This window comes from Rhipicephalus microplus, chromosome X (genome assembly GCF_043290135.1).
Source record: "Rhipicephalus microplus isolate Deutch F79 chromosome X, USDA_Rmic, whole genome shotgun sequence".
Classification (NCBI taxonomy): domain Eukaryota; kingdom Metazoa; phylum Arthropoda; class Arachnida; order Ixodida; family Ixodidae; genus Rhipicephalus; species Rhipicephalus microplus.
The window spans coordinates 47,825,326-47,852,207 of record NC_134710.1 but is presented as its reverse complement, the minus strand read 5'-3'; the positions used below and the strand labels follow the sequence as shown (position 1 = coordinate 47,852,207).

The window sequence follows — 26,882 nt, the reverse complement described above, 5'->3', positions numbered from 1 at the left end:
AGTCATTTCAAATACCCTACAGGTGTTTCTCATTCTCTTCTTTTAATGTCTAATGCATGTCTGTTCTTTTTTGTGTTTTTTTTTCACTGCACCCAAGCAAATTTCCAGGCGATTCTCATATTTTATTTCACTTACAGCATAAAACTATGCAGCAGCCACTGCTACTCGCAGATAAGCAAAAGAGTTTTTTTCATTTCATTACAGTTTAATAATAATAAAAACAAAAAATGTATAAGTGTTGCACACTAAATGCAAAAGCTGTCTAGTGGGGTATTAGGACAACTTGTGTTTTTTCTGACCAGATTCTCCTGCGATGCACCTTTTTTTGAAAGTTTGTCACCTGAGCTTTCCGTTCTGACGTAACTCAGATGGCACATTTCCTGTACGCCCAGAGCGCTTTGTTTCGGTATCACTTCATTAGTTACATGTCTGTTGCATTCTTGCTTAACTCATGCTTTGACTTTGGTGAGCTGACCTCCACTAAGTCAAAGCTTGAGTAAATGAATATGATGATTTCTAATTGGAAGGACATGACCCTTGCAAGTCTTGTTGAGACAGTAGTTTGAACTAAGCCTGTGTGCTTGTTATGTGCTGTTGCACCTGTATGTTGCAAATAAGCAGAAATTTTGAGCCAAAAAGTGTACATAATGAAGTATGTAACATTACATAGTGAAATTCAGAAACTTCGTAGAGATCTCGTTTGTAGCCAAGTATGAAACACCAAGCAATAGCTCATACAAAATTAACATTGCACTGCCTTTATGTTGTGATTGTTGTTGATAAATAATGAAGGTGTTCTGAGTATTGTTTTTTGGGTGACATGTCAAAAGACTTTAGTAACAACAAGAAGATAAGTGTGACAGCCTGGCACCTGTGCTGTTTCTGCTAGGTGTTCCGATGCACTGCATAATTCTTTGTTTTTTTGCCATTTTGTTGCATAGATAACACAGGCACAGGTTTTTTCTTGTGTATATACATACAGGCGATTACTGTGTTGCCTCCCTCAAGTAGCACAGCCACCTTGTTCCTGCCTTTGTTCTTCTGTTCCGTATGTTCTTGTGGTATATCTATCTCTATTCATCTCAAACTTCTCATTCTGTTAACTCTTATTTTTTATGCTTGTCTTTCCTAATCTACATTGTGAAGACATTCATGACTGAATTGCACTGTGATATAACATGATAGCAGGAGGAACTGCTGCTGTTCCTTATTGCAAAAAAAGGAAAGTTTGATGATCTTAGGTTGGTCAGTGGTGCCCTTTTAATAAAAATGCGAATTTTTTCGCTTTTGTGACTAATGGGCACAGGGTAAGTCCTATAAGTTCATTTCAATTTTGACCATTTTGAGGTACCGTTTTCTAAGCGACTAAAAGGAATATCCACATGATGCATATTTTATTTTCTTTCAAATTTTGTGCTCCTATAGCTGAAACAGATTTATCTAAATCTGATAAATATTAGAATCTTGGTAATTTTTTTATCACTAGTACCTAAATTATGAGTTACTTTGCATCTTTGAAAATTAGTGACACAAAAACTGTAAAGTGGGTTGTTTCAATGAGGGGGCAGTAGTTATGTGCATTTATGCAGAATACAAAAAAAAAAAGAATCAGCTGGTTATCTTGGAATACATAGGAATTAGTAGTACTTAGATAATAAAAGACATGGTTTTGAAATAATCCAGCTTAAAAATGGAAAACAGTTGAAAAGCAAATGTACTTTGCCGTAAACACTGTTCAACTATTTTATTTAGTAGCTACAAGCTTGGTAATCAGTGTCAAGGTCAATTTTTCACCTTGGAGCCCCTTGTCCTGCTTGCCTTGCTTCTTTTGTGAGCTGTCGTGCACCCCTATTGGCAATTTTAATTGTGATATAAATTTTCTAGCAAATTGTCTGAATTTTGGCCAGGTTTCAATCCTAATTTTTTCAGAATTTCGGCTCGTATGATGCTGCTATCACTAAATGACAGAACTGCGTCCAATGCCACGATTATTGAGACTGAAGCCTAAACAAGGACAGCAAAGATTCTGTGACATGATTCCAATTAGTTCAACACTTGCACTGTAAAGTTTGCATGTACAATTTGGTCTAATTGCATCGCTCATATTAGTCATGTTTATTAGAGCATACCCGTTTTCACCCTACACGGGATTCACCTCGATGGATGCCAGAAAGGCTGGGAGGTTCAATGATGAAGAGCTTGCTGGTTAAGCATTCAGCGTGTCAGTAGGTTTCCGTCATATTTTTTCTCATTTACAAGAAAACTGTATTTGCTTTTTACACTTGCTGAAGACCTTTACCCTCAGTGTCTCAACTTATCAACAGGCATGACAGACACAAGGTGTAATAAATCTAGGAGCTGAAAGTGTTCGAACAGACGCGTTTTGAAGAACAAGTGTGAATAAAAAGGTGCACAGCATCTTCGAGCTACTTTAAGGTTACCCGAGCATTTCCTATACACAGCCGACTCTGAACAACCATTTTGGCTTTTGTGCACGTTTCTTTTTTTAAATGAAAAATGAAAAATGAATCATAAGCACTCAGTGCATATGAAGGGCTTGTCCTAGGGTGTGTGTTCACTCGTTACTTGCTTTGGGAAAAACTGGTTTGGAGCCACAAAAATACTTTTTAAGAAAAGCACGAATGTGAAAAATATGCACAAAGAGCCACCGGTCCTGAACTACAAAGAAAAAAATTATTATTTTTTAATTTCCAAATTTTGCCTTATCTTGTGCTACCGCACAAAAAATATGCAGCTTGTTTTGTTGTTGTTATTGCAATAAATAGCTTATGACCCACTTAACATAGCTGGAAACCTCGTTTGCACGAGTGTGCAATGGTTATTTATTTAGAGATGTTTTCAGAGTGCCCAGTCTCAGTTTCCATTTCAAAGAGCACCGAGTTAGGCAGGAGCAGTTCCGAGGGCGCAACTGGCCACGTCACCATGCAAAACTGTGACGTGGGCGCCGCGCGCATGAGGTTGCTGCAGTGACACCACACTCGAATCTGTTGGCATGGAGGCGGAAATCACAGGTGGTGCAACTGCAAGGCGTGTGCCAGCAACCAGCCAACGCAAAACTCGTGACATAGGTTTCTTTACATTGCCTCTGCGTTGATGTCAGCGTCCCGAGGGGCTCCGTATGTCGTTCAGTCGTGCGGCGTGCACTTCAAATTTGAGTTTAAAGGGATACTGAAAAAAGTTTTGCCGCCAAGGTTTTCATCCAATTTGAAAAATTGGGCCATGAAATCATTAGAGACAACCATCATACCAGGCAGAAACTACAAAAGAAATAATGAATTTAATGGGTTTTTCATAAACTGCCGCGTCTAGCGGCCGCTCCTTGAACCAGAGGGGGCAACGTCACGAGCGCCCAAAACCTGGCAAGCCTACAAAAGTAGCCATCGCCCGCGTCTCTCGACCCGCTCAGCTCCCCCATCAGTTCTGGTAGCAAACAATACTCTCGGCTGGGGGTAATGCATCAGTGCTTTTGTGGAAGGGGGAGAATGGGATGAAAGGGGAGTTGAAGAAAGGGAGGGGGGATGGGGACATGATTTTTCTCGGAGATTGTGACGTCTCGGTCTGCGCTCACATGCCGCTGGGTGCTGACAATCCATCCAAAATACAGCCAACTTTTCAAAAATATGGGAGATTGACTCTCTTTATAGAAACAGTAGCATCTCCCGAGTAGAATTTTGAAGTCTCGTCAGTACCTCTCATTTTTGTTCAGTTTCCCTTTAAATATGTTCTAGGCCATATTTGCTTTTAATATCTTGTAGATGTCATATGTCTCTACATAAATCTATCTAGCTCATTATCTCGCCTTAGAAATTTTGTGACAGTGCTTCTCCTTTAAAAAAAGGAAAAGGATCACACATACTGTAAGAAACTTTGAGCATAATGATAATTCGAATAATAATAATAATAATAATAATAATAATAATAATAATAATAATGTTTATTTTTCATCAACATAAGGCAACTTCATTACTTGAAGTGATGCAGTTTTGCTGTTGTTTTAACCTAGGGTTATTGTAAGAACAGAATTTTACTCTATAAGCGTTAGTTCTGGCTTTTTTTTCCCCACTGCTTAAATGCGAGTCATCTTTGGTTAGCTGATTTCAAGCATTGGTAGTCATCCTGTTGACAGTAGAAAGTTCTGCAAATTCTAACTATGTTTCTGCTATTTAGTCATCCATACCTAAAGAAAGGAAATGGCATTTCTAAGTAATAGTGTGCATGAAAACAGGCAGGAATATGCACAATGCGTTCAGCAGCTTTCTGGCTTTATTGAATGTTCACTCCAGGCGCTCTTGATTGGCAATGTTAAAATGTCATGTAGCATTTGTTTGGGCCGCACAACCTTAGGGCTGAACAGATACAGTAAAGTATCGGCTTGTAAACATTATTCTGTTGAATCAGCCAGCATTATTTTTTTTTTAACTTTCTAGTACGTTTGGGCTATGTTGAGGCGGATATGTTTTATTGGTTCATTTGTGTCTTTAGTAGTGCCTTCGTGCAACAACTTTGTGAAAAAAGTTGCCAAAGTGCTATCATTAATTGTGGACTCTTTACAGATGCTAGAATGGATTTATCATAATAAGGAGCGTTTTTTAATGAATTATGTGGAAATTGGACATTCCATTCAAGATGCAAAAGTTCTGCAAGAAGAACATGATCATTTCACAATGGCTTCAATGGTGAGCACATTACAGACAGTCTAATACATGCTTTTGTTTCCATTCTTTGTTGAATACTGATTTGTATTTGTTATTTGCAGAATGTCTATGTGAACATTAACAGGATCTTGGTAACAGGATCAAGGCTTATTGATGGTGGCCACTATGCTGCTGGATCTGTACAGCAGATTGTGGCTGCGCTCGACCATGCTTGGAAAGAATTTGCAGCAGGCCTTGATGAAAGAACCACAGTATTGTCCCTCTCTGTACTTTTCCACCAAAAAGCACAACAGGTTAGTAAGAGATTGGAAAACTCTGCCTTCACCTGCCTTTATTAGAATAAATCAATAATTTGTCAAGTTGATTAATATTGGCTGTCAACCATTGTGTGCAGAAGTTGCTAATACCTTTCATTTGACACCAGAATGATGATGATACACTGAAACCTCATTATAACAAAGTTGCATCTTACAAGAAAATAAGTTTGTTATATGTATCCGAAAATTTCTTTAAAAGTTAATATTAACATTGTATCTGTTGCAAGACTATTATTTACTTCATTATAACTGATATTTCGTTATATTCATGTTTGTTATATTGAGGTGTGAGTGTAATAAACACTATGGTGAGGCAAATTTGCCTTTCATTGGGACTCCCTTTGCTTTGAAACGTGTGAACAAGTTCCTTATTCCCCTTTTCTCTTCTGTTTTATTTTTGCGGCTATTCATAGAGTCGGTGCAGATGTTCTTTTATTGAGATGGTGCCTTTGTGAGCTGAATCTGTGTTATGTCATTCTTATTTATACTTATGAATGGGAATGTAGAAAGTATCAAGAAACTGTGGAATGCTTTCTTGCTGCTTGGATGTTGGTGGCTACCTTCAGGTGGCACTGCACATGCACTTGTGCATGAAATCAAAGGTTCAAGCAAGATTGGAAATTAAGTAACGTGGCATAGGTACATTTGCTTTGAGATCACATGGGAATACCCCAAATCAGGGGGTACAATGTGACATAAGATGGGCATCGTTTGAGTACAGGGAAGCTAGCAGCAAGATAGAATTTGAGAAGCGATTGAGAAAAATGGAAGAGGAGCATTGGGCTAAGAAAGTTTTCAGCTACTTGTACATGAAAAATGTTGATACTAAATCGAGGAAGCGAACTCGAAAATTGTCAAGCAAGTATTTAGACAACAGCAGAATACCAAGCCAAAGGAAACATTGGTTAAGAAGGAGGCGAAGTAAACAGAGAGGGAGTATGATTAGAATGCTTACGAAATCATAACTGGAGACCTACCGAGCTTTCTAGCAGAAAATTGAAAAAAAATATCTACAATAATTATCGGGGTAGTTCTCTGCTGTTCGAGGCCAGAACGGGAGTATTGCAGACCTAGACATACCAAGCCAAATACGAAGGCACAGACACGATAGTTAGTGCGTATGGAGAGGAGGAGGAAACGGCTGAACATTTGATAATTTTCTGTAAAGGGCTCCACCCTATAGTCGAAGATAATGGCACTGAATTTTTCAAAGCATTGGGGTTTAGAAACAGTGAAGGCAAAATAGACTTTATACGGGTAGAAATAACCAGGAGGAAGCTAGCTGATTGGTGGCTACAATCAAGGCGCAAGTGAAATTCAATCCTTAAACACATAGTGATATTACTTAACTTTATGGCTAAGTGGCGTGAGATACCGCCCTATCTAAAGGGAAAAGCCGGATACATTCATTCATCCATCCATCCATTCATTCAAAAGCACGGCTAATTGTTGTGTGTAAGCCTCTACAGAAAACTTTTGCACAGACATAAATTTGCTTGATGTGCTACAGGAATAAATTAGGAATGTCTAATTCATACTTATGTGCCACAATGGTTAAACCCCAGTTTTCTATTAATGTCTTTTATTTTTGAATATCAATGTAGGTACATTGTAAAATAGTGCACAATTTTTTATTTTTCTTAAAAGAATATCTATTATTCTCATATTTAAGAACTTCGTATGTATTGAATGCCATCTAAGGCAGTTGTAACTTCTGTTGTGCTTCTTGTTGTTTCTTCTAGTATTTGGCAAATGTGCCATCTTGGAGCAAGTCTAGTGAAATATCCAGTATTCCACGTGAAGTCGCCGACTTGGAGGAGCTTATTCATAAACACCAGTCCCTCTATGAAGCCATGTGCCAAGCGTATACCGAGGTAAGTTATCTAGTGTATCCATTTGTTATTTTCTTTGTTACCATTGTTTGTTGCACTGCAGTCAACTGCATGTTTACATGCAGTGGTGATATTAATATAGCCCGCTTTTTCAGGAAAGCTGAAGAGCCTCATAATTTTGTCATGTTAAAAGGTTGTGAAAATAAAAATGGTAGTCTACATAAACCTGCTTATAACGAACCTCCATATAACGAATTCCTGGATATAGCAAAGTTTTTGTATTCTCCACCATCGCTCTATAGAAACACATGTATTTGTGACCTCTATGTAACAAAGTAACTGCGATAGAAATCCTTGATATTGTGAAGAAGAAAGAGCATCGTTGGCAAGCAACATCGCCACCGCTTGGGTACTGGGTGCGGGGCTTCGCTCGCTCGGCTCGTGCTGATCATCGCCGGCATCTGCTTGACCGTTGCTCTTGCACGATCGTGTTTCTTCGTAGGACCACCGTCGCAACAGTCGCCAATAAAGCCTTTTTCAATTGGTGGAGGGTGCTGACATTCCCCGTCGCCTGAACCTGGGTGCTGCCATTCGCCGTCGCCTGAACCTAAAGCTGTGCAACCGAACGCTACCTCCCATCATGGCTACCAACAACGCGCAACCTGGCTCTTCCACTCCATCCCCCAGCAACCCCGGCGTTCTTCGTTTGCGAGAGCCCAAGGTCTTTAGCGGAGCTGATGAGACCGACGTGGAAGACTGGTTCGCTAACTACGAACTGGTGAGCGCAAACAACAAGTGGGATGACGCGGACAAATTGACTAACGTCATCTTTTATCTCACTGACGTGGCCGAAATGTGGTATAACAACCACAAAAACGACATTACGACGTGGTCCATCTTTAAAACCTTGTTTGCTGACGTTTTTGGCCGACCCGCAGTCCGCAAGTCCAGAGCCGAACAACGCTTGCGGACTCGCGCACAAAAGCCAACGGAATCTTTCACCAGCTACATCGAAGACATTATTGGTCTTTGCAACCGTGTGAACACCACCATGCCCGAGTCGGAGAAGATTCAACACATCCTCAAAGGGATAAATGACGGTGCATATCAGCTGCTCCTGGCCCGTAATCCTGCCACCGTTGCGGAACTTGTCACTTTGTGTCAAAGTTTCGACGAGTTGAGCAAGCAGCGCGCCCTGACTTGGCCATTTTCCTCACACGCCGACTCGCTCTCCAGTCTCACTTCTGTTCCCGACCACTCACCAACCCTGCAAGAGATTAAAGACTTCGTGCGTGAAGAAGTAGCTCGGCAACTGTCGTTGATTCCCTTCACGCAGCAGCCGCCGTCCTCCCGTCTGCCCTCACCACTCCGCGACGTTATTGCCGAAGAGGTAGCTCAGGCTGTTCCCGTCGCTGCCCACCAGCAGCCTGTGGCCATGCCTGTTGCCCATGCGTCGGCTATGCAGCCCGTGGTTGCGCCTCTTACGTATGCCCAGGTGGTACGTAGCAGACCCCGCCAGCAGCATTTGCCACCCATGTCTTCAGTCGCTCCCCACTCCGCCCCTTTTTCGACACCTTGGGCCGCACCACGAGTCAGCAATTTGTGGCGCACTCCTGACAATCGACCGATCTGCTACGCCTGCGGTACTCCAGGACACGTGGCACGATATTGGCGCCGTCGCTTCCAACCACTCCACGACGCTACTCGGCCGTTACCGTATGACCCACAGCCCATACACATACCTGCTCCCTATCCCTCACCGCAGTATGGATACACTAACCTTCCTGAGTCTCGGTCACCCCAGCCTCAAACTCACTCTCCCCTCTCTCCATCTCCTCGCAGGCGATCACTGTCCCCAATGCGTCCTAGACCCGCTTCCTCCAACCGGGAAAACTGAACGCCGCAGTTCCAGAGGCAAGAACTGCGCCGTCGTCGAAATGCTCAAGTCCTCGTACTTCACCAGCTAACGTCATCGCTATATCTGTCGATGGTGTTTCTACCTTTGCCCTTGTCGACACAGGTGCTGCCGTTTCTGTTATAGCCGCCCAGCTCTGCCGCTCCCTATGCAAAGTGACCACGCTGCTCTCTGGACTATCGCTTCGTACAGCTAGCGCACAACAAGTACGACCTCTCGGCACCTGTACGGCCCGCATATTCATCCAAGGCTCTATGTACGTTGTCGAGTTCATCGTCCTTTCGGTGTGCTCGCATGACGTTATCCTCGGGTGGGACTTTCTGTCAAATCATCATGCCATCATCGACTGCGCACGCGCTGAAGTTCAATTTTCGCACCTGTGTGACGAATCTTTGCACGAAACCCTTGAGCGGTCGCCAAAACTTGTCGTGCGTGAGGACACTGAAATTCCGCCAGCCTCTCTTGCCGTTGTCCCGGTTTGCTGCGATGACTATAATGATGCTACAGTAATATTTACACCTTCCGACATTTTCATGAGCCGCAGAGCCGTTTCCTTGCCTTTCGCTACACTCGACGTCACTGCGGGCCGAAGCAATATTTTCGTCCACAACCCCGTTTCTGCACCGCTTACGCTACTTGCCGGCGAATGTCTCGGTCGAGTGGAGTACCTCGATTCCTCTTTATTCCTTAACATGCCAGACGAATCGTGCAGTAGCGCCTCGACCGAACTTCATGCCCTTTCCCCACTGGAATGCTCATCAAGTGACACCTTCTCGAGTTCCATCGCCGACACCTTAAGTGCCCATGAACGCTCCGAGCTTCTTAATCTCCTCCAGCACTTCGCGAATTCATTCGACGTTTCTCAGCCGCAATTGGGTCGGACTTCCGCAGTGCACCACTACATTGACACCGGTTCGCACCAGCCATTGCGTCAAAGACCGTACTGTGTCTCTGCTGCAGAACATCAACGTCATCAACGACCAGGTCGAAGAGATGCTACGCCGTCGGGTTATTCAACCATCGCACAGTCCTTGGGCATCTCCTGTCGTTCTAGTTCGAAAGAAAGATGGATCGATTCGATTTTGCGTCGACTACCGGCGATTAAACAAGGTGACGCGGAAAGACGTCTATCCATTACCGCGCATAGACGACGCCCTTGACAGCCTCCAAGGAGCCGAATTCTTCTCCTCCTTAGACTTACGATCTGGATACTGGCAGGTTCTTATGGCAGAAGCTGATCGCCAGAAAACTGCGTTCATTACACCAGATGGCCTGTACGAATTTAATGTAATGCCATTTGGTCTTTGTAATGCTCCTGCCACGTTTGAACGACTCATGGACAACACACTGCGTGGATGGGACGTTAAACCCCACATATCAACACACTGCGTGGACTGAAGTGGTCTGTGTGTCTATGCTACCTCGACGACATTGTCGTTTTCTCTCTCGATTTTTCTACGCATCTGCTTTGGCTCCAACTGGTTTTGACGTGTTTAACCAACGCTGGGCTCCAACTGAACCTTAAAAAGTGCCGCTTCGCCGCGCGAGAGCTGTCCATCTTAGGGCACATCGTCTCCAAGCATGGTGTTCGACCCGACCCTGCAAAACTGCGAGCAGTCGCTGAGTTCCCGAAACCTACTACACTGAAAAAATTACGCAGTTTTGTCGGACTATGCTCGTACTTCCGGCGCTTCGTGCGAAATTTTGCATCGATCATGTCACCACTGACCAACCTCCTATGCGGTGATGCAGACCTTTCATCCTGGTCTTCTGACTGCGACGTCGCGTTTGCCACGCTCCGTAGTCTGCTAACATCTCCTCCAATTCTTCGGCATTTCGACCCAACAGCTGCAACGGAAGTTCACACAGACGCTAGTGGTGTTGGTCTAGGCGCCGTCCTCGCCCAACGCAAGCCGGGCTACTCCGAATACGTCGTCGCTTATGCGAGTCGCACACTTACTAAAGCTGAGGCCAATTACAGCGTCACTGAAAAAGAGTGCTTGGCGCTAGTGTGGGCGCTTCGCAAGTTCCGCCCTTATTTGTACGGTCGCCCATTCGACCTGGTAACGGACCACCATGCACTTTGTTGGCTCGCCACATTGAAAGACCCTTCTGGCCGCCTAGCTCGGTGGGCACTGCAAATCCAGGAGTACGACATTCGTGTCATCTATCGCAGCGGACGCAAGCATTCTGACGCTGACGCCCTGTCGCGTTCGCCTTTACCTCCCGACTCGGCCTGCGGAACCACTGGTACCAACTCCATCGCATCTCTCGACCTCGACTCCTTTACCAGTGAACAACACAAGGACCCGTGGATCGCTTTCCTTTTTAACTGTCTTTCTGGATCGTCAACCACTGCGGTACCACGATCTCTCCGACGTCAAGCTGCTCATTTCGCCATTCGTGATCGGCTGCTACACCGACGCAACTACGCCCCCGAAGGTCGTAAGTGGCTCTTGGTTGTCCCGTGCAGCTTGCGATCACAAATCTGCGCCTCCTTTCACGACGATCCCCAATGTGATCATGCTGGAGTTTTCAAAACTTACGAACGCATTCGCCATCGCTTCTACTGGCACGGAATGTATAATTTCGTTCGAAAATTCGTTATGGGCTGTCCTGACTGTCAACGCCGCAAATCACCGCCTTTCCACTCGTCCGGTGCGCTTCAACCGCTTCCGTGCCCTGCCAAACCTTTCGATCGGATCGGAATTGATCTCTATGGCCCTCTACCGACAACATCAGATGAAAATCGGTGGATCATAGTCGCTGTGGACCATTTAACATGCTACGCTGAGACCGCCGCCCTTCCAAGTGCCACTGCGCAGGACATAGCGTCCTTCGTCCTCCATCGCTTCATAGTACGACATGGTGCACCTCAAGAACTACTAAGTGACCGAGGTCGAGCCTTCCTATCAGAAGTCGTCACGGCTCTGTTTTCTGAATGCCATGTTGTTTATCGCAAGACCACAGCATACCACCTGCAGACTAACGGGCTCACGGAGAGATTTAACCGCACCCTCGGCGATATGCTCGCGATGTATGTGACATCTGATCATACTAACTATGATCGCATTCTTCCATTCATCACGTTCGCATACAATGTCGTGGCACAGTCTACCACTGGAATTTCACCTTTCTTTCTTCTTTATGGACGCGAACCATCCCACACCATCGATACTCTCCTTCCATACCGTCCTGACGCATCCGAATGCCCATCTGTGTCCGAAGCTGCCCGAAATGCGGAAGAGTGCCGTGAACTCGCACGCACCTTTACGTCACAAGAACAACAGCGCCAGAAAGAAAACAACGCCGACTCTTCACAAAGCCCCAGCTATTCCCCGGGATCACTTGTATGGCTGGCTGTTCCTTACCAAACCCCCGGCATTTCCTCAAAACTCGTTCCAAAGTACGAGGGCCCATACCGCGTTTTGGAGCAAACCTCGCCAGTGAATTTTCTCATCGAGCCACTTTCCCCATCTGACGACATGCGCCGGCGTGGACGTGACATCGTCCACGTCGCCCGCCTTAAGCCATATCATAGCCCTCTACCTCCAGACTCTTAGGTCACCAGGATGGCTCTTTTTCGGCGGGGGCAAATTGTGAAGAAAAAAGAGCATCGTTGGCAAGTAACATCGCCACCGCCTGGGTACTGGGTGCGGGGCTTCGCTCGCTCGGCTCGTGCTGATCATCGCCGGCATCTGCTTGACCGTTGCTCTTGCACGATCGTGTTTCTTCGTAGGACCACCGTCGCAACAGTCGCCAATAAACCCTTTTTCAATATAATGAATTTTTCCCACGGACCATCTTGGAATTTTGCTCCGCATTTCGGCATTTTGGTACGAGCATCCATCTTCCGCCACCACCGCCGAAGCGCGAAGCAGTGGCCGTGTTTGTGTAAGGCGGGCAGGCAGGCCTGCACCTTACGAGCCGGTGGTGCCCCCTTTCTCGCCGCCGCGGTCACATGCGTGGGTCTGCCCCCGCCTCCAAACAAACAAACAACAAAAAAACTACTTTTGCGCGTTGGCAGTGCCATGCTTTTAGTTAGCATCACATATATGGGGCCGCTCTGCATATGGAGGGGGCTTTACCGAATAGTTTGCGCGGTAACCGTGTCTGTGTCCATGCCGTTCACTTTTCATTTTCGACACCGTGCGCGTGTGCATAGTTTCTCTGCGCCCGCATGGTGTGCTCCTTGACGACGTTCAGCTTTGCTTTTTTTTATTGCGAATATGTATATGGGCAGTTTCGGCTGGGTTTTTGCCGCCGCCTACATTCACCGTATATGTATAGTATATGTATACGTACCTATATATATGGAAACTCAAGAAGAAAAAAAAAAAAAAAAAAGAAGCCGCCCGTGCTCGGCGCTCAGCTCGTCACGATGTGCCGAGGGGCACTTATTTCCCACGCGTACTTTGCCCCGTGAATGCAGAGGGGTGAGAGGGGGTTAGATGCTTGTGCACGTGCGCTTATCCTTCGGTGGGAAGAATCGCACCTTCGACTTTAGCCGGAACGATTGCGTTTGCTCTTTCCACACAGTCCCTTTGCGTCGCTCCAGATACCGGTCGCTCCAGGGGGACATGCTCATTTTTCACAGTCCCTTCACGTTGAAACCGCACTGATACTCGCCGAGATAGCAAGTGCGCCAGCGATCGTGACCAGCCTTAAAATCCAAGTTCATTATTGCTACTTGAGCGATCCCCCCTCCCCCTTCTCCGCGTTGTTTCATGCTCATTTAAGACAGGTGCTTTACTTTCTGTTTGAGCATTCGATGGCAGTTCTAACATGCGGGAGATGTTATACACTTTCCAGGCGATAGGGATGAATCGACTCATTTGATTTCTGCTTCAGCAGCGCTTGCACGCTTTTACCCGCTTGTGAAAGTTACAATGCGCTGGGGTATGTTGTCAATTTAGACTTGTTGCGGAACATGGCAGCAATGGCAAAAACCCGCCGAGAATGTCCATATATTCGCTATCGATATAATAACGCAGTTTTTTTTTTTTACTGTAAAATGAGTGGGGTTAGCTCTGCATTCAGTCCCCCTTTTGTTTAATTTGCACGTTTATTTTCTGAATTTTCGTACCGAACCTGCATATAATAAAAACCCCTTTATAACAAATTTTTCTGTAAATTTATTAATTTTGTTATATCCAGGTTTAACTGTATTACCGTATTTACTTGCATAATGAATGCACTCACATAATAAATGCACCCCCAACTTCAGTTGCCAAAATTTGGATTTTTTTTCCCCTGCATAATAAACGCACCCCCTACATTCATCTGCTGCAGTCCCGCTAACCGACACCTGGCGCATCCTTACCTGTTGGACCTGTTTCGTTGTTTATTATTATTCCAACCCCCATCGTCCACCTCGGCATGTTCCTCTCTCCCCCCTTTGCCCATTGCCGCGTGCCGTGTTGTTTTTCTTTCTGTTTGTGTGTGGCACATCCCCCGTCTTTTTTATCTGTGCGCCACAGCAAGCTTCATGAACGGTGCGAGTGCAGAGACGTGTAGCTGATAAGCACACAGCAAGCGAAGGTCACGAAACTGCCTGCGCCAACTGAGTCGCTTCCTGCAAATACGAAACTTTAAATGCCTAATGACGTGCACGCGATTTTCGAGCGACGGCAGCATTTGCTGTCGCGAAGAGTCATTTGTCTCTATCGCGTCGCAGGCTTCTGGAAAACCAGAAAAGATTGAGATAATTTCCACAACATGGTAACATCACCAATTCTCGCTTCGCTTGTTCTCTACGCGTACAGAAGCTTCTCATGTGAAAGCGAGGTGTCGGCCGTATTTATTGTTGATCTTAATTATCGACAATTTGTTTTTATGCTTCGGGGTAGCTTGCTGCAATGTTGATTACCTTCTACAATGTCAACGGCGTCGTCACGGTGGTCGTGCGAGGTTGCCGCTAAGTTGGCAAAGTGCGTCGTAGCGCATGCTTCTGAGCGCTCCTCGAGATCACAGGAGATACCACTGTTGCACTCAAACGATTGCGAGAAAAGATAGTCGCAAAACGCTCTTATGGCGTGCGCGGGCGACGCGGGGACAGCTTGCAGACGATAGCGCCGTTAACCACCGAAGTTTAGTAAAGTGCAACAAAGAAGTTGTTTTCAAATAGTATAGGTGTATGTCGATTGCGAAAGGCTAAGTGCCCTAACTTTTTTTTTGCATTAGTACCACATTTTTCGCTTATCCCGAAAAAGTTTTCTTGAAATTTAACCCGCATAATAAACGCACCCCCAACTTAGCTGCGATTTTTGGAGAAAAAAAGTGGGTTTATTACGCGAGTAAATACGGCAATTGTGCAGAAGCACAACACAGTTGACAGAACTACTTTGGCCTACTAGGATGCTAGATGCCTGTTCCTTAGCTTAGCAATATCTTATTGTCACAGCAACTGCACTGCCATTGCTTTTCATAGGGTACTTGAAAGTGCAAGATGCAGCATTAGGGCATAACCTTAGAAACCTACCCTTTAAAAAAATATTTGAATTTGTCCTTCATCAAATGTGATGGTCACTGTAGTTTGAATACTGTAGTTTAAGAAAATGCATAATGTGATTGAAAACCATAATTTATGGTATAATTTACTTCTCTTTACACGGGCACTATTGCTGTAAGAGGTTGTGCTGGTTTCGGAGGAAATGGATAAAGCAGGCCTTCTTTTCTTATTTCTTAAATTTTTTATTTCTATAAGCTACCTACTGAAATTTTTTATTTCTATAAGCTACCTACTGGTTCATTATTTCATTGCCTCATTTTCGTAGGAGGCCATATTATATGTTGACATCGCCAAAGTGCGGTGTTCTTTTCTTTAGGAATGTGACAATATTCAATATCTTATTTGAAATGAAAAGCTTGGATTTTCTTTGTTTTGAACAATTCAGTCCTATTTGATTAAATAATGTCATAGTTCAAACACCCTTATGGCATATTCAGCAGGTCTTTACGAATGCTATGGTGCGCACTGAAAAGCAGTGACGCGTTCGTTTGCTACAGTTCGAATGCTCGAACTGCCTTCAGTTGGTTCTTTTGGAGTGTCAAACTCCAACTTGGAGCACTCCCAACTGCTCTGACTGAAAAGTGAGAGGGTGGCGCGATCTGTCTGGAAGGGTGGATTGCGTGACACAAGCCAGCAACCACATGATCACGGATCATGTTGCTGACAGCTGACAGCGTGAGTGTGAGTTCCGGATGGGGACATTGTCGGACGTGTAATATTTTATGCACATGTGTTGTTCATGGCATGTTTGAGCATTTGTATGGCAAGTTCACATCTATGAAGCCATAAATGCACCGTGTCAAAAAGGAGGCAGCTAGTAAAGGTGGAAAAAGTCACCATTTGTCGATGCAGTGCAGTGATATTTACCTGATTGCTTCTCACACTGGGTGCACTGGGACTCTTCAGGTGGGCTACGCCGAGATTGCTGATGTATTCGGTTGGTATGCTGCCTTCCGTGCTTTATTTGGAAGCTGCCTTGGCATCTGGTAACTCCGAGCCAAGGGACCGGGGTGGCCAATCGAATACACCATTAGGCTGGACTCATGCGTGCTAAAGATTGCCACCTCCTTTGTCCTTCAGTGAACGTTGTTCATCAATTTAAGTGGATTCAGCCAGAAATGCCTGGATATTCTTGCAACTAATGATAACTTTGTGCTGCAGAAGGCCTTTTTGCTGCTCAAAAAGATAGGTCTTGCCATGAAAATGCTGAGCAATTTCCACGGCAACTTTCATTACTGTGTATGCCTTACTTTTGGTCGGTCTGCAGGTTTATGTACAAGCATGTAAAAGAAAGTTTTGTTTCAAAATTAACATTGGGTATTAGAATCAGATTTTTTTGTTGTATAGCATGTATTATGTACTGAAGGTGAGGGCTGTGCGAGTCATTTGTATTCATTGTGTTGTCCCTTCCTTATTCCTGTTTGTAGGCTCTAGAAGGTCATATGCAATAAAGAAAGCACGTTTGTTTTAACTATCATGCCTGCAACCTTTAGTTGTGTGGGAGTTAGTTGGCCTGCCATTTAAATACAGTAAAATGCTGTTGATTTGACCCTTATTAAGGTACAAAATAACGTAATTGAGACTTCCCCTCTAGCTACGGAAAAGGGGGGTGACTGAGTGATGTGGAACATTTGTTTTGCATGAGCACAGATCATCATGAGCTGAAAATTTTATAAAAATTAGGTGACAGAGTGTGCATTTACACTACCATTCCTCGTAAAAGTAGAAATTTACGATAGGAACCTTAGGAACCATAGGAAAGAGCTAGGGCAAACTAGTTTGCATGTTTCTACTCTTCTAATTTTGTGCTGGGAATGATTTCATGTTTGCGATGTGCCTATGGAGCACCATGGAGCCTGTTGCTGTGGTTATATATTCTGCTGTGGTCGTGAAGCAGAGCATCTATAATGAAGATGCGTGTGTCCAGTTTGCTGCCACTGCTGCTCTGTGAAAGGAATCATGAGGCTCTTACAGCTGTAAATGCTCATGAATCGTGTTAAATAGTGCCAACCACAGTTTCTGTGCTTATTTTGGCAAAAATGTAAAGACAAATATGGAAATTTTATTGGTCCATTCAAAAACTCATCACCAAAAGGATTCAAAGATATTTTCTGGTTTTGGCAAGATTTTTTTCTGGTCCTGCATATAATTGGTAACTGCATGGGTACAATTTGAGTGAAGAGCTTACATTTTGGTTAACACCATGAGTTTTTCTGCAGGGGCTTTCTACAAGTATCTTTTACTGCTACTGCTTGAACTGAACAACTGCATGAAATGTGTTGGACCATTCCTTGCAGGTTCACAGCGCCAGCAAAAAGTTGCTCTATCAGCTTGACCATCTTGTTCAAGTCTGTCATCCATCCAAGACAGAGGCACACAAGCATGTAAGCTGCCTGACAATTCGTCATCATTTATTTTTTCTTAGTACTACATGAGGGAAATGTGAAATGCTACAATGGTCGCCATGTTTTTATACCTTGCCATAATGGTCACCTACTTAAAATGACCTCACTATCCAAGTTTATTCCCTAATGAATTGACTGCCACAAAAATTTTTAGAATTCATCAGGTATGCGTGAAGTTACAGCAGTTAGTCGCATGCTTTAAGTACTTTCTCTCCTCCTTTGTCCCAGTGAGTTTGCTGGAAGCTAGTTGAGGGATCATAAGGGAGAAAGAAGCTGGGTCTTTATGTTGGTGTCTTTATGTTTGTGTGTGTCATAACTTTGAGCACTTTTTTTTTCTTTGAACGTGTGGCTCCCATTCACTTTAATTGTGAGTACACAGGTGTGACTCTATATTGTGCATAATTCTACCAAATGGCACATGACGCGGTGCCATGCCATGCTGTGCCATGCCATGTGTGGGCACAGTGTGGGTGCAGCATGCCACGTTGTGCTGGCCGTGGGGACTACACAACTCGCGATGCTCAAATCAGCCAATGGCTATAAGCCAAATTGAGTTTATGGTATCAATTGTCAACAGAAGAACTAGGGATTTCAAGCTCACTTTGAAACTTATTTGTACATTCCATGCTGCATGCTGTGTTATTATAATGTTCGGCTCACACGCTTGCAGGAGCCTGGACTACCATCGGGCAGTATTTTCTTACCATGTTCAAAAAGTGCTGTAGGATCCCTATAATATTTGTCTACTAGTTGAAGTGTGATATAGTGGAAAAAAGGCTCGTGCAAATATTCCAGACCTATGAATATTTGTATGAATAATAATTCATTCAAATTAGCATCAATTTGAATTTAGATAATTGGAAATTCTGAAGTATTCAAAATGAACGAATACTTGTATATTAATCTGCATGTGATCTACTTGTAAGGTGATTTCATTGCAGTGGAGGAGTGCTGTACCGTCAAAACGTATTTTCAGGAGAAATTTGTACCACTGTGAAGTTTTAATTCAAGGTTATACAAACATATTACCCTTATATCGATTCATAATTTTTTAAGTTTAGCTTATATTTTTGCTGTACTGGCCTATATGCTCAAAGTAGTGTAAATTTTGAAATTTAACATATTTTACAGGTTATCACTTGCATTCTTCTGAAAGTCAAATCCTGCTGCTATTCAAAGTTGCTTCCACTTCCTTTGAACCAAAAAAAAAGACATTTGGATACACCTTATTTCAATAAAAAAGATATTGTGTAGGTTAGTTGAGTTATGACTAATATAATCACTTTTTTTTTACAATATGTGATACATAGCATTTGAATTCTATTTTAAAACTACCGTATTTACTCGATTCTACCGCGCCCTCGATTGTAACGCGCACCCAGTTTCCACGACGAAAAAAAAAAAAGTAACACATCGATAGCAACGCGCACCCGTTTTTCTCGTTGGCCCACACGATCACATCGCTCGAAAAAACGACTCCTTTCGGGAGCGTCTTCCATTTAAATATGAGGTAGGGGGAAGCTTGTGCCCATCTGACGTGTAACAGAGCATTACATTGTTACACGTCAGAGCATCTGACAAGTAACAGTGCCGTCACTGTAGTTTTACCGTGGACCAATGTCAGCACGCGAACTTGCTTCGCCCTCTTCTTTCCGACGGTTGTGGTGCCAGGCATGTCGAAGTAAAGAGGCGTCTGATTGGCATTCCCGATTTGCCCAAGCAGGTAGCCGTTGTTGTGCCGCAACTTTAGAACAAACTTCTGAAAACTGTGAAGCTTTTCATCGTACTCCTCCGGAAACTTTTCGCATATGCCTGTTCGCCTTTGGAGAAAAAAGCCTTTCCTCTTCATAAAGTTAGTTAGCCAGCACCTGCTCGATTTAAACTAGCTCCGCATTAGCCCTTTTTCTGAGGCTAACTGCATAGCCTGCACTTGGAGAAGTTCTGTCGTCAGGGGCCACTGTGCCGCCTGCTGCTCAAGGACATACTCGCCGAGCAGCTCTTCAATTTGCGGAAACCGACCCTGCTGTGGTCCACTGAAGCCTTTGCGTGAAGCTTTGCTGTCGACAATCTTCTATTTTTGTCTGCCAGTCCCGCAGGCATGTTTTGGGAACTCAGAACGACCGCGATGCGGCCCGATTTCTGTCCGTTTCTGCACACGCGATGACTTTTCTTTTAAAAGCGGCATTGTGGTGCACTCGTGTTTTTGGAGTCGGCCCTTCCATGCCGTCGATGCTAATGCACTACAAGATGACGAACTCTTCAGCACATGTACGAAATTCCGCACATGGGAAACACATAGGCAGAAATGGCCGACGCGCCATGCCGACGCACGTAGGGGGCGGCCATTTTGGAAATGCCGATGGCAATAGAATGACCGTATTCATTTTTTTTTCGTACTCGATTTTAACGCGCATGCGATTTATGAACTCGCTTAACCGGAAAAAAGGCGTGCGTTAGATTTGAGTAATTACGGTATTCAAATCAAATTACTATTCACTTTAAGTCTAAAATTCACTATTCGCACAAGCCTAGGAGGAAGCATCAATGTGTTGCAATATTTGAAGATGTTAAGACACTGCATGTGACACTAACATTGCCTAGTATTCTCATGCGAGAATGACATTGTGGGGGAAGCAAGGGATGATACGGTGCTCGTACCGATTACCGTATTAATGAGGGATTGATGAATAAGGCTGCACTGTTTTGAATGGCCTTAATATATTGTGTACTGTTTTGTAGATTGTATTGCGATTTTCGCCTACACATCAGTGTGATTAAAGATGTCTTTTTCTTTCTGGCATTGGTGTTGTAGCCTTGGAGGGTGTGTACTGGTGGCAGAGGCATATGCTCATAATAATGCTCTTAGCTGTTAGATGTGAGTGTAGGACACATGCTTCATATTGAACTTTCCTCCAGGGAGCAGCAGAAGGCAAAGGACTACTATTGGGCTGCCAGGCTGGCGACTACTCGGAAGGGGCCAAGCATGTCTTGTCAGTGATTCACGAAATTCTGGGCCAGCACCGGGCGCTTGAGTCCAAGTGGCACACCAAGAAACTCAAGTTGCACCAAAGGCTTGCACTGCGCCTTTTCCAAGAGGATGTTCGTCAGGTGAGTTGCTCCATGAGCAGAACTTGCAATTTAGTATGGTCAAATGAAGGTTTATCCAGAACATATATACTGTGTATCTTCATTTGATCTGTTACTACTAGTTACAAGAACACACATTCGGCTCAGCGAGAAAGAAAGTAATCACAACTGAGTTGAAATTAAACATAAACTTGATTCCTTCAAAATACAGTAGAATCTTGATGATACGAATTTGAAGGGAGCACACAAAATCTTTGTATCATCCCGAATTCGTATGAACCAAAAGCAAGTACATGCTCGTATTAAAGATGAACAAGAAGTTTATTGACAACTACTTCTTGCTGAAAAAAGTTCATGATGTTGAACTTTCCTGCCTTCCCCGTCTCTCAATAACGTGCCGCGGTTTTCTCAGTCATACTGCTGGCACGGCACATTGCCACTTGACATCAAAGGGAGCGAAAGCGGCCAAACTCATTGGAAATCCACTTGCTTTGCCGCATAAGCGGCCGAAAAACCGCGTCACAAAGTTGACATAAAAACAATCAGTCCTGGAGAATTCAAGCGAAAACGCCAGAACGACCGCAAAACCATGCCCATGCCCGTCGAAAACATTCACGCTCGTTCTGCCCTTCGTACATGCCACCACTGCCATCACCATTTGAGAATTCATTCCGTTTTTCCCATTTCCTGAGCATTGAAGTTCGTACTGAGTTCTGATTATGCATGCAAAGCACTGGAAAAAAAACAGTTTGCACTTTACAAATGTTGTTTCGAAAGATACGCCAGCAGTATTGACACCAGCGGACACAGCGACGGCGACGGATTAAGCCAGCAGTGCAAAAGTGATACACGATATGGCATGCCGACTTGCTGCTGCTGCGCCTTCTTCTACTTCCGGTGTTCTTAGCGATTGTAATCCAAACCAAGCTCTTGAAGAACATGTCCTTGTCAAGGCCGTGAGCTTTGACGAGCTGCATGGGCAGTTCGCGATAGCGCCCATGCAATTCACCGCTGATGCCTTTGACGCCATGTTTAGCAGCTGGTTGTTTACATCACGTGGTTTCAGAGCTAGAGCAGCTGGTGTAACCAAAGTCATGAAGTAAAAAGCCGATATGCTATTGCGTGGCGGGAAAATGGTTGGATGGATTTTTTCGTGTCAGCTTTGCGGTGTGTTCTTTTGGCCACTGAAGCGAGGGAAATTTCGGCGAGTTTTGCTGCATTCGCTCCCTTTGAGGCCAAGAGTGATCGCGCCTTCCTTTCGCACACAAACCGCATTATGCCGCTGGCGTACAGCTGTCGATCGTACATTCGTATCACCTGCAGTGGCTAAGGAAACCGTTTGTATAACACTGAATCACGGTGTATTTTATATAATGTAGTCCATCTAAAACAACCTTAAAATTCGTATCATCGTGAAATTCACATCAATTGTAATCGTATCATCGTGATTCTACTGTGTCAGTAAACACCTTTTGTTAATTTGTATCTTCTATCAGCAAATTGCTGTGCTTGCATACGACATGTGAATATTAAGTTACGGATGCTAAAGCATACTTGCTCTCACTTGGCTTGGCTGCTTAGCCAAAAGGTGTGTACACATCCTTGACAATAGGCCATTTCAAGTTCCTCTTACTAGGTGTTCTTTTTTTTTTTCTGCCAGTGTAAAATTCGTATCATCGTGAAATTCACATCAATTGTAATCGTATCATCGTGATTCTACTGTGTCAGTAAACACCTTTTGTTAATTTGTATCTTCTCTCAGCAAATTGCTGTGCTTGCATACGACATGTGAATATTAAGTTACGGATGCTAAAGCATACTTGCTCTCACTTGGCTTGGCTGCTTAGCCAAAAGGTGTGTACACATCCTTGACAATAGGCCATTTCAAGTTCCTCTTACTAGGTGTTTTTTTTTTTTTTCTGCCAGTGTACATACTTTTAGAAATTGGCGCAGTCAAATTCTGTTACGTTGGCCTTGTAGCAGAACACTTTGGTAGGGTCATTGATTTAATAAACAGTTGGGCTTTGTCCGTGAGGGCCTTCACTAGAGAGACCAACGCTGTGATTGTTTTTACGTCACAGATAGGATACCCTTGCTTGCCTTCCTGCGTAGTTGTGGATCGTGACGTCCAGGTGGAATAGCGGTGCGGGATGTTCAATTCTCAATGTGTGAAGCTTAATTTAGCCAGCTGGAGATGTTATCACCATATAAGCAGTCCTAGGCTGCATGCAAGCAGCTTTAGCTTGTGGGTGCACTATTTGATGCCCCAGTACCACACAAATGCCAACAGATCCGTCTGTAAGTTTTCACCATTATCTAAAATGTAAAGAAATGTGCAACACTTGGCTGATGAAAAGTCAGCCCCATACATGGACATAATAAAAAGGGGGGTGTAAATCGGGGGGGGGGGGCGTAGTCTGCCCATGCATTGACATAATATGGAGGGGGGAAGGTTGCTATAAGGAACCTTTGCCCCCCCCCCCTTCCACATGGGGAAACCCTATGCAGGCTTGTGGGCACCATGCTATTTGCTCAACGCCAATAAAAGACCCTAGTGTGCCTACATCTAAATAGAGGTCCATGAGAAATTAAAATGCAGTACCCTGCTTATGAGGGGCATCTGATATAAGAAACAAGAATGGCTCCTAGATTCATGTCTCTCAAAAAAGTTTTGCTGTATTATGTACTTTGCAGCCGAATGAGATTGCTTATGATGAATGTTGTGTATAGTACTGTTTCTCTTTGGATTATATTTGTAAATGTAATGCTCTTAAACTCTGTAATTGTATTGTAAAATATATCATGCACACAAAGTTGATGGGCACATTGAGAGTAGACACAGATACTGTAAATGGTGGTGTCCATTCTGCACTTTATTTGCACAGTTGACACATAACTTTCTCATGTGCTGGAGTAGAAATGAAAATGCTTCAACTGCTGCAGTAAATAAAGATAACTTCATTTCAATAATCCTGACCCTCACAAAGTTTCTACTGAACTGTTTATAGTGGATTATGGGCCGTGAACACTTTCGTACCTGGCTACCACAGTGTTACTCCTAGTGCTTTCCGATTACCTTTTACGAATTCTTGACAGATCTTTGGCATGTCCTCGGATATTTTTTTTGATGGAATACTGCATTCAGATGAAGCAGGCTGGTTTAATGCATTTCATGATATATTATGTGTGTGTGGCTTTAGATGTGGGAGGCGGGGCCTGGCTCATACACCATGAGTTTATTCTAGGCTTGTGCGAATATTCAAAGGCTTCGAATATTTGAACGAATAGCAAAGTATTCAAATTCACTTCAATTTGAATTTAAATTATTGAAAATTTTGAAGTGTTATTCGTAGTGAACGAATAAATGTATATTAATCCTTATGTAATTGCCTGTAAAGGTGGTTTCACAGCAGTTTAGGGGTGCTAAGCCGTGAAAGTACTGAACGCTGGGCGAGTTGGTAAATCATCACTACAAAACTGCGCGAAAAATCGACAAGAAACAGAGAAGGCACACACACAAGCGCAGTGTGTGTGCCTTCTCTGTTTCTTGTCGATTTTTCGCGCAGTTTTGTAGTGATAAGCCGTGAAAGCAGTTATCCAGGGGAAATTCATTTTGCTGCGAAGCCCCCTTTTAAATTTAAAGGGGGTTCTGCAACACTTATTGAGCATGGTTATAAAACGCTGCCGATCGGTAGTAGAGGCTACCGAGAACACGCGAGGCAAATAATATAGCGCAGCACGCAGCCTGCAATTCACAATATATTCTCAAAGTCAGCTAAATATTGTTCTCTTCCCTCGGCAAATAACACTACAATTTCAAAAATCACTGGTCAAAGCCATTGGCTGACTTGAGCATGGCGTGCTCGATCGTTACTGGGGCTACGGCTTGTCCATGCATACGTGCGCGATCGCACTGAAAGGCCGCGTATTCGACGAAAAAAATAAGAGAGAAAAAAAGTGCTCAATGTCACGAGGAACGCATGACATATTTTTTTTCCCTGTGCCACCCCTTCCTGCTTAGCTTCCAGCACTTTCGTTGGGACGATAAAAGAGAATGCAGCTGCAGTGTGCATCAAATATTTGGAACTCCACTTATACTGCACTGATTCGAAAAATTTTGCGGCGGTTCATTCGTGAGGCAATAAGCTTGTTTAGTGGCTCCATGGTTACTTGAAAAAAGTGTTGCAGGGCCCCTTTAAACGAACATGTTACCCTCAAATCAATTCATGATTTTATTATGCTTTAAAGCTTGTTATGAAAGCTTGTTATGACATGCTGTAAGTATAATAAATTTTAATATGTTACATATTTTACTGGTTACCACCAAAGTCCTACCGAAACTCAAATCCCGCTACTACTCAAGGTTGTCCCGACTTCCTTTTGAACGAAGAAAAAAAATTGCATAGAGCTCCTATTTCAATTGAACAATATAATGTGCAGGTTAGCTAGATCATGATAAGTATTCCTTTGTTTTTTAAGTGATACCATTCGAATACGATTCAAAATTATTCGGCCAAAATCACTATTCACTTGGAATTTGCTTGGAACCTAAAGTTCAGTATTTCGCCAAAGCCCAGTTCATTCCAATCTGACTTCTTTTTTCTCGACTTCTACCAACCATCGCTACCTTCTTATGTCACACCTCCCCCCCACCCACCTCCCACACATAAATGTTTAGGTTTTTTTTTTCTAACTTTCACAATATTTCTCAGTGTACACAAAAAAACCTAATAAAAAATGATAATGTGCCCTGAACATGCACATTTTTCTTTTGGAATAAAATATTTTAAATTAGTACCATATTTACTTAATGAGACCATTTTATGTGTGTCTGGAATTGTAAGAGGCTATTCACGAGCCAAAGGAAATTCTAAATAATGTGTTAGCCACCTGATAACCTTGTTGTCGATATGATGCTGTGTTTACTCATTGCATTTATATGACACATATTTGGCGACTCACAGTTTGCCATATGGTAGTTCATAGAAGCTTATTATGAAGAGCACCAGAGGTCAAAATCTTGTGCAAGCTTGTTCTGTTTGATAGTGCAGAGGAGTGCAAACGTACAGATGTGTCCACTGTTAAAGGAAACACCCGAGCACACAGTATGCTCAGGTTTCTCTATCTTACGGAAGCATAATAGCTTAGACTTGCATAAGACTACTGGTGGTTGAAAGTTCGGACTCCTCCTGATAAACCAGTAATGTGTATGTGGAGTGTTTTCATAACCACTTGCTGTTTGAGGGCCAGCAATAATGATGTAATGCATTCGAATGTTCCCTTTAACAGCGGACGGTATTGCACATGCATGTATAGGAGCACATATAACAGTATTTTTTTGCCTGCTGCAGCGGTTCAGTAGCTATAGCATTTTTTGCTGAGCGCAAACTGTTGCTTAGATTCTTTGCTTTAATTGGATTCTAATTTAGCAATTCTGTGAAGGATTGAATTCTGGGAGTTAAAATGGTGGTGGCAGTGTTATTTACATGGTGTTGGCTGTTCTCTTTTGGTGCATATAGGAAGCCAGGCAACTTACCCAGCAGTGGCTCAATAAAATGTGCACATCCTTACTGTGCCTATAAGTGTGTAGGGGACAGCATGTAAGAGGTACTCTGTAAGTGTGCATGCCAATAACAAATGCTGTTTGGTCTTAGGTTTTGGATTGGTTGGAAAAGCACGGAGAGGTCTTTCTGCGGAAAAATCCAGGAATAGGGCGGAATTTGGCTCGTGCCAGAGTTCTGCAGAAGAGTCATGAACACTTCGAGAATGTTGCTCAGGTAGGATAGTTTGTAACTTCTGCTGCCATGGCAATTTGGTACATTGAAATTTGATGAGGTACTACATTTACTGTCCTTTTTTTTCGTTAACAGGATAATGTATGTATATGTTAACTCTTACTGCTTAATGTGTGGAAATGGATATGGTGTCCGCAGTGTGATGGTGGTGGTTCTGGTGGTGGTATGGAAAAAGATCCATTTAGTTTTCATGTGTGGGAGCCCATTTTTTCAAGTTGTTACGTGGTAATGCATTGCATGGTGTGTTCATTGTTTGTTATAAACTACTTTGTCAGGTTTGTCTAAGGGGATGACATTGTGAGTGCTGCTTGGATGCAAATGGTACTGCTCTTAATGCCGGTACA

At 43.6% G+C, this 26,882-nt stretch overlaps 1 protein-coding gene across 3 annotated transcripts in view; it reads left to right on the top strand.

The window, feature by feature from the left end:
- The window catches only part of trio (trio Rho guanine nucleotide exchange factor), a 458,133-nt gene that overhangs the window by 21,580 nt on the left and 409,671 nt on the right, over positions 1-26,882 (top strand). For all 3 annotated transcript variants that reach the window (XM_075876473.1, XM_075876472.1, XM_037427115.2), the window contains exons 9-14: positions 4,575-4,697; positions 4,778-4,969; positions 6,736-6,867; positions 17,549-17,635; positions 20,573-20,764; positions 26,398-26,520. In XM_075876473.1, coding sequence (XP_075732588.1) covers positions 4,575-4,697; positions 4,778-4,969; positions 6,736-6,867; positions 17,549-17,635; positions 20,573-20,764; positions 26,398-26,520 — 849 coding nt within the window. The remainder of the gene's footprint in view (positions 1-4,574; positions 4,698-4,777; positions 4,970-6,735; positions 6,868-17,548; positions 17,636-20,572; positions 20,765-26,397; positions 26,521-26,882) is intronic.